Source organism: Neopsephotus bourkii, unplaced genomic scaffold, assembly GCF_033783945.1.
Source record: "Neopsephotus bourkii isolate Nb327-2 ecotype Australia unplaced genomic scaffold, CSIRO-AGI_Nbou_v1 NB_673, whole genome shotgun sequence".
In the NCBI taxonomy this organism is placed as follows: domain Eukaryota; kingdom Metazoa; phylum Chordata; class Aves; order Psittaciformes; family Psittacidae; genus Neopsephotus; species Neopsephotus bourkii.
Window position 1 is genome coordinate 2,628,800 of NW_026901172.1, and position 13,058 is coordinate 2,641,857.

The following is a 13,058-nucleotide window of genomic DNA, read 5'->3' on the forward strand; positions in this document are numbered from 1 at the left end:
ATTATCATATATTCGAAGGATACTCTGTTAAAGTAAGTGACTACTGAGCTATATTGACATTCCAGGGAGCTCAGCTGTCCACGTACACAAACACACAGAGAAACTGCCCTTCCTTGGCTGACCTTGACATTGAAATCCTTAAACAATTGCTGCATGCCCAGGCGTTGCATGGATAAAGACATGAGCTTTGCTGTATTCTCCTGACTGTTTGCAGAGGTGACAGGGCAGAAATCTTTATTTAGTCCTTGGCATTCAATCAGAGATTAACAACAAAGGTGGCTGGTTGTGTTTGTTCTTGATGGTGACACAGTTGCCTACAGAGAATTGTAACGATGCCACCACCTCATTTCACAGATGCTGCTGATCTGCTCTTAGCCTATATAGACTTGGTCGTTGGTCAGCTGGCTGAAAATCCAACTGCCAGCGTAGGAATAGATGAAGGATCGTTTGTATTTCCCTAAAAACTTGATTATATGGGAAGATACAAAAACATCCCTCCAGTTCCAGATAGACTGTGCATTTGGATTTAATTTCATTTTAACATAATACCTTCTTCACACTGGCAGCTGATGAAAGGATGTTTTCAGTAAAGATTTGAAGAGGCTAACTAGTTCCAGCAAATGGATTTTGAAGAATGGCAGGTCTGGTTGCATACTGCATACTGGTTGCATGTATGGTATTGGCTCTTGGTGTCGTTTTTCTTTTACGTTTGAAATACATATTGTGTAATTTGAATTGATGAGTTCAGATGTATAGATTTGACATAAAATATTGTTGAAGATAAATTCTATGCTAGATTTCAGTTCTTGGAAAAATAAGGGTGAAAGGCTTATGTGGATCTCAGTAGAAACAGTATCTAATAATCTTGCTGCACCTCTCCTATAAAGACAGGCTGAGACAGTTGGGCTGGTTCAGCCTGAAGAAGAGAAGTCTCCTTAAGGGGAGGCCTTAAAGCAGCTCCTGGTGCCTAAAGGGCCTACAAGAAACCTGGAGAACGGCTTTGACAAGGGCCTATAGGGACAGGACAAGTTGGGCCTGAGAGAGGGGAGATGAGCTCTTAGGCAGAAGTTCTTCCTTGTGAGGGTGCTGAGGCGCTGGCACAGGGTGCCCAGAGAAGCTGTGGCTGCCCCATCCCTGGCAGTGTTCAAGACCAGGCTGGACAGGGCTTGGAGGCTTTAGTGCAAGGTGTCCCTGTCTGTGTCAGTGGCTTGGAACTGGGTGAGCTTTAAGGTCCCTTCTAACCCAAATCTTTCTAGGATTCTGTAATACAGTAGCTTACAAATAATGGGTTCTTGATATTAAGGCAAGGGAAATATAGACATTAGGCTGAATTTTACACTTGTCACTTAAGGAGACTGTCTTTGCATTCATGGATATTTTGCTTAATTAAGGGTATAAACCCATTAACTTTCTTTAAGGAAGACATCCCATTGAGTTCAGTACAACAGCACACATGAGTAAGTGGAAGCTGCAGCTCAGAGCCTGAGCAAAACAATTCCTGTGATATTGTTGTGTTATAGCAAGTCACAAACTGCTCTCTAGCTTCTTCCTTTTTCTGTAGAAGAAAGTGAGTATGATTCTCAGCAGTCCTACCTCTGTGCTGGATCAGAGTTCACAAGGGATGATGTGGGGTGCCAGGCACTGCCTGTTTGATGTCTCCTTTCAAAAGAAGATGTAAGTGAGCTCTTTTGCCCCTCAGGCTGCTTGAGCCTCTCTAGTGCAAACCACAGAATTCAAGGCCAGGGAAGGTCAGACTGTATCAGCAGAGGATTGAGTCCTTCATACTTTCCCCTTGGATTGATGGGGCTTAAATGGAAAGTCTGAACATGGAAAGTGATTAAAGGATGTTTTGAACAAACTCCTTTTACTGACAGCTGGATGATATAGTTAATATTGTGTTCTGTTGTTCAGTGCTTCAACAGGCTGGAAGAAATCCATCTCAGAAGACAGTTAATAAATACTGGACTTCACAAACAACTATGCTGAATTTTGATGATTTTTGTACTATTTTAAAAGAAGAAAAACCAGCTACAAAAACGGAGCTGCTGGAAGCATTTGGAAAAATAGACAAAGATAAGACTGGATATATTTTACATGATGAACTTTATAGAATTCTCACAACAGTAAGTATCAGTGGAAACTTAATTACCCATCTTTAACCAGTAGTAGTGTGGCCAGTAGGTCAAAGGAGGTGATTGTGCTCCTCTGCTTTGCTCTCATAAGACCCCACTTGGAGCACTGTGTGCAGCTCTGGTGTCTTCAACATAAGAAGGATGTGGAGCTGTTGGAGCAAGTCCAGAGGAGGCCACGAGGATGATCAGGGGCTGGAGCAGCTCCTATGTGAAGACAGGCTGAGAAAGTTGGGGCTGTTCAGCCTGGAGAAGAGAAGCTGCGTGGAGACCTCAGAGCAGCTTCCAATGTCTGAAGGGGGCTACAAGGATGCTGGGGAGGGACTCTTCATCAGGGACTGTAGTGATAGGACAAGGGGTAACGGGTTCAAACTTAAACAGGGGAAGTTCAGGTTAGATACAAGGAAGAAGTTCTTTACAGTGAGGGTGCTAAGTTGCTGGCACAGGGTGCCCAGAGAAGCTGTGGCTGCCCCATCCCTGGCAGTGTTCAAGGCCAGGTTGGACAGAGCCTTGGGTGACATGTTCTAGTGTGAGGTATCCCTGCCCATGGCAGGAGCTTGGAACTGGACGATATTAAGGTCCTTTCCAACCCAACTCAGTCTATGATTTTGGAAATGAGGTGGTAAAGCTGTTCTGCATGTGTAAACACATCTTCCTTATCAGAAGAATCAAAAGATCAAAACGGGATGCATGGTCTTTGGGTTTGGTTTTTTTTTTTCCCAAATTTTATGTCTAATTTTCTGTGCTTAGCTGATTTTTCTCCCACTTGTTCCCTTTAGAGCCATGCAGTTGATAACCTGTCTGTGCCTTGAAGGTAAAAGCTGCCAGAAAAACTGCTTTACATAGTTTGAGAGAATGCTTTGTTGAAACCCTCTTTATAATGGAGTGCAGCAGCAGAAAGGGAAGCCTGTGTCTCTCTCTTGCTTCAGTTAGTGCAAACCCTCTGTTCATCCCTTTGGGGTTTACAAGCTTTTACCATGAGAATTAATGACATACCTTTGCTATTCTCCCCTCACAAGCTGTATTTATGCATGTTCAGATACAAAGTTTAATAATATTTTTATGTTATACATAAAATATTAAGGTCAGTGCTTTCATTTTATTTGATGTTCTGTCGTGCCAGTGACTTCACTGGATCTTAAAGATAGTTCATCAGGCTGTTAAAGTAAACTGTACTGAGGTAAGTGAATACTTTGGTTGGAGTTTGTGCATTATCCACCTAAAGGATGCAAATGTCATAAGGCTTACCTGTGCATGTTATTAATGTGGCTTAAACTAATGACATTAAAAAATACCTGAAACTTCTCGTTTAGCTGCTGAGCTGCCACCATAGTTTTAGGCTTCATTGTATAATCTGAAAGAATACCAGGTCCTCTGAGGATCTGCAAAGCAAGCAAACAACCCCTGATACAGAAGTCTTCCAGGCTGCTGTAGAGTTGATGCTCTGCCTTTAAACTAGACAGATGTACATCACAGATGATGAAACCCACCTCCTTCATTGTAAAAGCCAACCACCTTGCACAGCGCAAACACTAAGGAGCAGTAACAATTAAAAACTAGTATTAGAGTTCTAGTGGAGGGCTCAAAAGTGAGACTAAAACAATTTTAAGGAAATGTGGAGAGCAAGTTGGGACAGAAGGAACTAACTTCACATGCTGTATTTGTTGTGCTTGACCTGATAAAACAGAATTACTTGTTTACTTCAAACATTGGGGCAGAACTTTCAGTCCTCATTCTGCATAAACCAAAAGATATAGTTGCAGTGGTAAGGAAATACTCTTTATATAATGGAAGATAGAAGTACAGATGTTGAGTGCTACTGTAGTTATGCCATAAAGAGTTGTAAACTCTGTATTGTCAGACAACATCAGGGCTTTGCTTTACATAGACCTAAACTGAGGGATTTTTACTTGCAGTAGCAACTGGTGCTGCTCAGAGAGAGGAGGATCAGGATTTGATTTGTTACAATCCACCCTGGCTCTGGTTCAACATGTCCACACCATGCGTTCACCAACAGCGAAGTTGGCATTAGTTTTCTGTTCCAGATTTACACCATGGATCTATAGCTGAAACATGATGTGATGTAGATTTCTGTACAGCAAACATGTCATTGCTAACAGCCCTGTGAATCTGTGTAGGAGACATTGCTGGAGGACCTTGTGGAAGACATGCTTTCTTCTTGAGAGATGTACCGTGTTTCCACATTGCAGGTTGAGCACTTGAGGTGGTGCAGCTTCAGAGTTGGTTCCTAAAGGAGAGAAACTGCTTTGGCTTCACAGTAATTGTTCCAAGCAGAGATAGGTGCAAGGCAAGCTCATGCCTGGAGTAACCCTTCTAGTGAACTGAGCTGCAGATGTAGCCTGCTATAATAGGATAGCTCAAGTAAGTAAGTGAAACCATTGTGAAGTTAGCTTTTGGTTGTTAGCATGCTATAATGTAAGTAAGAATGAGAACTGGGATTCCTCAGTTGTGGGAGATTTTCTGAGATTGATGTATCATCTGTGGTAGGTTTCCAGAAGATGCCACCAAAACTGCATAAAATGATGCAATGTGTCTGTTGAGATTTTTAGGGACAATAATTTTTTTAGTGTCGACGTCTATGTTGATGATTCACATTAAAGTGCATTTAGATCTTTTGCAAGATAAGATTCCCTAAAAAGGTACTGAAAGAATCTTTGTGGTTTCATTAAGTGTCCTCTGTAGATGAACACCAGTCTTGATTAGGAACCCAACCTGAGGTGGTGTTTTTCATTGCAGAGAGGTGAAAAAATGACTGAGGATGAAGTGAACGCCATTACTGAACAAGCTGATTTTAACTGTGGTGGCAAACTTGACTACAACAAGGTATGGCGAACAGTGGTATTTGTTCTTGTCTTATTGGCTTGATGTTATTGACAGTATTAGCATTATGAAACACAATACATGCCACCTCCATCTGTTGATTACCTTGCCCTAGGCCACCCCCAGGTGCCTACATGCTGGAACACAGGCTGGTGTATAGTTCTATTTCACTCATTTTATCTGGCTATTATCCTTGAAAAGGTCACTTGCTCAAGTGAACTTAATGTATTAAGCAAAGCCTAATAGCCAGCATGAAGCCTAACAGCCTGTGTGAAGTCAAGAGTTAAGGGAATGGCAGAGTAAAGATGACAACTGACAGCAAACTTAACTGACCAGTAAGAGTTGGTACTTCTGTGGCATTTCATAAGTTCTTATGTGGGGCACACAATGTACATGTTAAGCATCTTATTTCAAGGTGCAGCATCTCACTGGGTTTTTGTTTGAGAAAACTGCTAAATGATTTCAGTTTTGAACTGAATAAACAGTCCACAATGATTTGTACATAAATATAGTTTCATAGGAGAAAAACACCCCCCTATTAAGAATCTTAAAGAGTCTATAAAGAAATATAAATCACCACTTGGGTTGAAAGTTGCACTTTATTTCTGTTCAGGAGTTGGACTTCCCTGTTGAATCATGGCTCTATTTTTCTGTGTCACTTGATTGGAGTGAAATGAGTATTGTGCTTTAAGAAAAAAAACATTGTATCTGTTGACCTGTCCTTTCCTTGCATTTTAATCCTTAAAGAGAAAGAATGTTTCACTTACCAGATTATTTTTCTTTATCCAAAGTTTTGTGATTTATACATGACAACCAGAGAGCAGTGCTGCAAGACTGCACGAGAGAGACTGGAACTTGATAGTCGATTGAAGCAGCAGCACTTTGGAAATCAAACTGAACCTTCCTCCGAAGAGATCACACTGCCTGTGTCAAAACCATCACCAAGAGTCTCGAGGAAAACTGATCACAAACTGTCAACTACAAAAGGTATTTGTGTTTCATGTTGGGAGTTGTGTTTCTGTTGGAGATCATGCTCTGGGTCAGTGAGCGTTTGGGTATTTGTTTAATGTTCTCAGATTAGTGAGGATGTTCTTGACTAATGTTCATTTCTGCTGTGGCAATCACATAAATGTCTCGGTAGAGTATCTGACCTCCATGTTCACATGGACTTTGGCTACCTCGATGTTCTCCAGCTCTCGAATTGTAAAGGGTGAATTTTGTGACTCTCATATGACACAGCCCAGAGGGAAGAGAGAAAATGAATGCTCAGATGTTGTAATACAGGCAGGTTATTTATTTCCTTCCCAGGTCAGAGATGAAACCTTAAACATTTATCAATGAGCAGTTTGTTTGTTTCAGTTATTGAGGCCCCTTTTCAAGCACAATCAATATGAGAGTTTAATGTTCTTCCTGAAGTTACAAAGATATCTAAAACCTTTCCAAACTGGAAAAAAACTACAGGCTAACAGACTGCAAAGGTACCATGCGTGAAATATTGCATGTAGTGTCTGGCTTTTAAGTTGCTTCAATTATAGGCAATACTGAAGAGGTGTAAAAATGACAGAACAGTGATGAAGACTGAGTTTATGTGGTTAGATCAACAACTATACTACTAGAGTTGCCCCAAAATAAGGAGCCAGAAAGTAAATCCTTGGAAGTAATTGCATTGGGCAGCTCTGTGTAAATGATGCACTATATGGCAGGGAAACTTCATTGTCCTGAAAAGAAATAATTTGAAATTAGAAGCAGGTAAAACTTATCCACTTAGGAGAGGTTTACATTGATTCCAAGGTAAATGGAATCATATGATAATGTCTCATCCTTCAGGCAGATTTGGTTCCAAGGCTTTGCCATTTGTATTCCCATTCACGTGGGATGTACATTCAGAGAAGTAAAGATGTTTGGGTAATGAATTGTTAATTGTTATATACATATAAGGGAAGTCAGCTTCTCTGATTTAATTTCTTGTCATCCAGTTTTTCTGGATGCCTATAAATGTAAGGCTTTATGCTGAATAGCACTGGAAGTGGGATGATGTAATTGTAACCAAATACCTATGTTTACAGGTGATAGCAGAACTCCTTCAAGACCATCATCAGCTCAAAGTTGCAAAGCTTCTGTCTCTACCACTATCAGCATGGCTGCCAGGAGCAACAGAAACACAAAGCTAATTGAGCCAGACACCATGAAGGTATCATGTCAGCCAGTCCTATTGGTATTATGCTGTTTTCCTGTAGGCACATGTTATTGCATTTTAAATAAGAAACCATTTTTCTCCAATTTTTAGCTTATGTTTTAGTAATAGTTTGTCAAGGGCAGCTATAAACTACTGAGCAGTTTCCTGATCCATGTTGTTATCAACATTTTTACATATTGTTGGTTTTGCTGACACTTAGTTATTGACAATAATTTTTCAGGTGTGAAGGTTTAATAGAGCAAAGTGTGTGTTTTATAAATGAAGTCACTGTTGGATAAAACATTTAATGACTTTTTGAGAAATTTGAAAGTTAATAATTGATTAGGTTGGTGAGAACTTTAAATGCTTAAATAGCCTGAAAGATTGTGTATCATAAACCTTTAGATGAAAGGCAATTGGAGATAAATAACAGAGCTGAGAGCATATTCAGTTTGTTGGGCATTACTTTGTAACTATATACTGTAGCCTGAAAATATTGATTTTTAGTTAGACTAATATGATCTATCAGGATTTTCTTTTAAATAAATCACTCATTCAATATAAATCCCTGTGGGAGAAAGACAACAAAGTCACTTTGCTAAGTCAATATTTGTAGAGTGTTAATATTGATCTCTTTCCTTTGTTTTCCCTTTCTTGACTGAACCTTTACTAGTTTTCTTTCACCAGAATATAATAGCTGTAGAAATATAAAACATTAACTGGAAACTGCTAGGGTACATTAAAAATGTGCACCTTGAGACTCCTGTATAAAGGGGGAAAAATGATTATGACCACATAGTAGAACTGCTGCTAGAAGACTGAACTGATTGTTCTCATGAGTTACATTTTGTTTCAAATAACAACTCTGTATTTGTTATTGAACTCTGAAGTCCTTTATATCTTCCACATTGCTATACAGTGACATTTGCTCTATATTAAAATTTCAAACCAGAATCTCAAAGGAATTCTTTGCAGTCTGTTTAGGTATCTGGACATCCATGCAATTTAACCTGCAATTTCACCTTGTTCAAACATGATATGTAGTATATAAAACCATGGCACACTTCCCCAGTATTGGATTCCTCTTTCTTTGTACAAGCTAGTAAAACCTGACTGAAAAAAAGCAGCTGCAGATATTGATTACTGTTAATTAGCATCATACAAACCTGAAATCAATCAATAAACAGGAAAATATGTAAGTAGAACTAGTAATGTTTTAAGTCCTAACTATTAAGGCCACAATACAAATTCAATGTCAAAATCAATGAATAAATACGCAGTGATTCATTTGTGGTGTGGATTAGAATGTAACACCCCAAAGCTCTTCTTATTTATCTTATATTCAGAAATATTTAACTTTTTCTGTAGTTTACCTGTCTTTTTGGGACAGTGACAAAATATTGCCATTGTGAAGTTGGACCATTGCCAGCTTAGATTTCATAGAATCCTGGAATGGTTTGTGTTGGAAAGGACATTAAAGCTCATCCAGTTCCAACCCTTGCCATAGGCAGGGGCACCTTCCACTACAGCAGCTTGCTCCAAGCCCAGTTCAACCTGGCTTTGAACACTGCCAGGGATGGGGCAGCCACAGCTTCTCTGGGCACCCTGTGCCAGCACCTCAGTACCCTCACAGGGAAGAACTTCTGCCTAAGAGCTCATCTCTGTCTCCCCTCTGACAGGTTAAAGCCCCTTGTACTGTCACTACTGACAGAAGAGAGCAGTGGAACGGATTTCTGACAGAGCAAAGTAGTGGAAGTCAAAACATCGTGAAAGTCTAGATTCAGAATCCCTTGAAAACGTGAATGTATTCATAGTACATTCTCCGTGTGTTTTAGTTAGTGGAGTTCAAAATGAATGTTCAAAACTGTATATGTAAATTTGGGGAGAAAAAATCAATTACAGAAGTGCTGCAGATGTGCATAAACTACATACTGACCTCTTGGACTTCAACTGAGTCGAGTCACAAGTTAAAAGAAGACTAGTGGAGATCTTAAATTTCTACCAAGTTTCCTTTGTGTTGGTTTCAGTCAAGATTGAAAGGCATGAAAACCAAATCCAAAGCAGTTTATTGTGGTGTGAAATCTGTCTGCATTGGGTAGCCAAATTATCCCTGCTAAGGAGTCTCACTTTTGCATTCTGTGCTGTTTAAGTCAGTGAAAGACCTTTACACACAGAGGGTAGCAGAGAGTGTAGCAGAAGGAATACCTGAGAAAAGTTTTTTTCCTAAAAGAAGCACTTACATGACCCCACTCCTACCTGTAAAGTAACCTCATGCAATCAGACTAGCAAGAATTTCTCTTCGTGTATGAACAGGTTTGTATAAGGCAAAGTGTTGAAATTCTTTGCTTTAGTCCAAGAAACAATTCCTCTCACAATTGTTGCTTTTTATTTGGAGTTATGCATGACTGTGTGGACAATTCCAGTAATAACTAAGTGTAATGGTGGTAGAATTCATTATTTGGGCAGCGACCAGCACTGACAGCAGCAGATAGTGTTTTTATTCTGTCGCTATTTCAGTATATAATTTCTTCATGATTAACATTTCTAATGCTACCATTTCCCATTATGATAGCTATTCTTTAACAACTCTTGTTATGTTTTGAAGTGACATACTAAAATCAAAACAGAAAATCACCTTTTAGCTTCCTAAATTGACATCCCTCTTTGTAATTTGGCATGGATAATTTACAGAGCATAGCACCACCTTATGGTCTCTGCAAGAATAACAGTTTAGTATTTGATTCCCAGAGCATCGCCAAACTTTTCCTTACTGTTGTTCACATCTTAACCTGGACATTGTTCCTTGAGGTGTTTTCCCTGCTTGCTTGGATTGTTTGATGCCTCTGTTGTAACAAATGTCTATCTGAATGCAAACAGCAAAAGAGGTAGTCTTCCATCTGAAAGGACAGCTAGAAAAACAGGTGAGCAAACAGGGCAAAGCTACTCTCCATGGACTGTCTTGAAGTGCTGGTTTGAAGACCACTGCCATAGTGGAAAAGGGGCAATAGAACCTGGCTGTTAGTAATTTTTGAACATAAAAGTCGTCACAGTATCATTTTGAATAGTTCTAGCACAGTTGGACTGCTGTTAAAACTTGTATTACGTATTTTTATGTCTCAAAAACCAGCCATAATGCTTCTCTAGCAGACTTTTTAATCTTCTAGGAATGGTTAGGTTTTAAACAGTTTTGTAAGGTATTACGTTTAGGGACTAAATGAGCTGGCAACCAGTTTCCCAGCTGTGTCAGGCTTTAAGGAAAAATCTCAATGTACTGCATATTCAGAGGCAGAAAATGAAGTGAGAAGATAGTATTAAATTCTGCAGTCTGTCTATGCCAACACAGGGGGTGAATTTGCTCAAAGTACATCTCTTTTTGTTCTGATTAATTTATGAAAGTTCTTCAAGCAGAAAGGTCTATAATGAAAACGAATTTGATAATGTTTGAATGAGAAATGTTTAGAGGAGTTGATCCTGTTGCCATAAGAATCAGTGGCAAAACTGGCACAGGACTGAAAGCTTTTAAGTCCAGGAGTAATTCATATTAAGAAATCTGGAGATCTGAGTGGGGAAATCCAAATTCAGGGTCAGATCTGCATGCATTCCAAATGTTACTCAGCATCCTGAGTGGATGTACACGAGTAAAGTCCAGTTCTTGCCTGACACCTTTAGGTCACTGACTGTAAAGTACCATCAAGTGAGCGTGAGTGTGTTGTAAGGACAAGTGGCTCTTTAAGAGAAGAAGTGAAATACAGCACTCTGGTAAGACTGACTGTAAGTGGAGTTAGTTGTCAGCCTTATAACTGGGAGTTACATGCAGAGCTGCTCCAATTTTTACCATCTCTCTTCTCAAGTCAGTGTTAGCTTACCTGAAGCACTGAAGACTTGAGCACAGGTACAGCCACCTGCACAAAGCTCTCTGCTAAAGTTACACTGAAAGATTCCTTCTAGGCTCCACTGAGAAACATTATCTTCCATTGCTAGGGAAGTAACTAGAAGTCTTGGACTTAATCCAGAGCAGAGAAGGCAAACCAAGAGTGTCTTCCATTCCTTGAAATGTATGATATATCTATATAGACTTTAGTTTTATTTTGCTAACGAAATATCAGTCAAGTGATATTTGAAATTGAAAATTGGGACCTGCTGATAAAAAGAAAATCAGACTGAAGCATGTAGCTGTTACAGATTCTCAACACACTCATGGGTTCTCTAAAAACCATATTATTCACAAACACCACTTTTCAGTTTGTCTTTCCAATATCTTTGACAGCAATCAGGCAGAATCGGTTAATTTGACCAGTACCTGTGTTTGTGATATGTCTGAGCAAGTAACTACGTGTTGTTCAGCTCATCAGTTATGTTCTTTGCTTGACTGGCCTGATGGAACTAATGTAGCAAAATGCCAGTAAATCACACAGTTCAGAGAATTTAATGAATTCAGTTTGATTCTTTGTGGCAATTCAAATTTCGTTTCAACTATTTGAGCATTGGGGTAATCTGTTTGTCAAGCATTTTCACAAGTGGAACAATGTTACTGCTTTGCAAAATGGACTACAAAAAGGACTATTTGAGTAAATATATATTTTAAGTAGAAAATCAGTGCTGTATTTTGGGGTGTATTTTATGTAGGATTTTTTAAATCATCAAATTAATATTTCAGAGAGAAAACTTTACCTTGATCAAAGATGAAGGCAACATCTGATGTTTGCTTGGTTTCCAGGAATGGCACTGTGCACAGTCCAAAGGATGCTTCTACTTAGAAGAAGATGGTGAAATCATTAGTCACAAGTACAGGTTGCACATACCTCAAAGGTCTACAATGTGTATCACCATCAAGCCTTTAAACATTCATCAGGAAGAAGGTAAGTGGCTGTGTAACCAAAGGAGTACTTACTTACAATTTGTAAAGCAAATACTACTTTTGCACATTATTGTCTTGTACATAGAAATCTCCTTGTGTTTTGTTGTGAAGAGGAAGGCATTATACTGGGATGTAAGGAAAAGATTCATAATAGCAGAGCAATTACCTTTTTCGTGAGAAATCAAAAACATCTTCAACTTTTTAACAGAGTTGTGTGGTGTGTAGCCACTTCTTGGTGTTCTTGACTCCTGATTGTAGAACTAAGCCTCTGCATTCATTGTTTTGCTGTGGTCTGATCAACTTCAAGACCACTCGGTAGCTCATTGATTGATTGCCATCAGGAGCTGAGCAGCTATGAGAAATCAGAGATTCAAATGGCATCAGTTCAACATTTGTATGACCCTTCCAATCCAACCCAAGCCAAACAAGTCAGACATGACCAAAGGTTTTAATATTAGAACTATTAATAGTAATCATTATCTGTAAGACAATCAGAAGATCTGGAATAATTTATCTGAGCAGCCTAAATAGGAAGGAAATCCAGATAGCATATAATGGATTTTTCTTTTCCATGTTACATTGACAGGGATCATTAGTATAAATACCTTGGAAATACCGACTTTGGAGTTCAAAGAAAAAGGATTTTGTGTCATTATTAAGCATTTGTGTTGGAAATGTTTTTCTTTTTAGGAATATCTTGTCACTGGTTGTCAGTGGATACAGCTTTGTATATTCTGAAGGAAAATGAAACCCAAGAAAATCTGCAGCTTGTGAGCTTTACTGAACAACAAAACCAAGAGGTTAGATAGTTCTGTTGTGTTCCTATTTTACCTGTTATATCTCCAGTGTATGTGTTAATGGTGCATGGGTGAGTTCCCATGTGTTTTGAAGGAATTCAAACTTTACCTAATCAGACTAGAGAAGAGGAGGAACACTTGTTCTGTGTATGTTCCTTTTCAAAACTGACAGCACTTGTGCAAGGTAAGATGTAACACTATCTTAGTTTTGCCCTTTGGATGGGCTGAATTGCAAGCCACATGTTCAGAAGTTCAGT

General features: G+C 39.1%; 1 protein-coding gene across 1 annotated transcript in view; it reads left to right on the forward strand.

Annotated features, from left to right (window-relative positions):
- EFCAB7 (EF-hand calcium binding domain 7) overlaps positions 1–13,058 on the forward strand; it is a 29,265-nt gene that overhangs the window by 5,081 nt on the left and 11,126 nt on the right. Inside the window, exons 4-9 of the mRNA XM_061353460.1 lie at positions 1,912–2,123; positions 4,887–4,973; positions 5,762–5,957; positions 7,037–7,161; positions 11,864–12,005; positions 12,695–12,804. Of these exons, the coding sequence (XP_061209444.1) occupies positions 1,912–2,123; positions 4,887–4,973; positions 5,762–5,957; positions 7,037–7,161; positions 11,864–12,005; positions 12,695–12,804 (872 nt within the window). The remainder of the gene's footprint in view (positions 1–1,911; positions 2,124–4,886; positions 4,974–5,761; positions 5,958–7,036; positions 7,162–11,863; positions 12,006–12,694; positions 12,805–13,058) is intronic.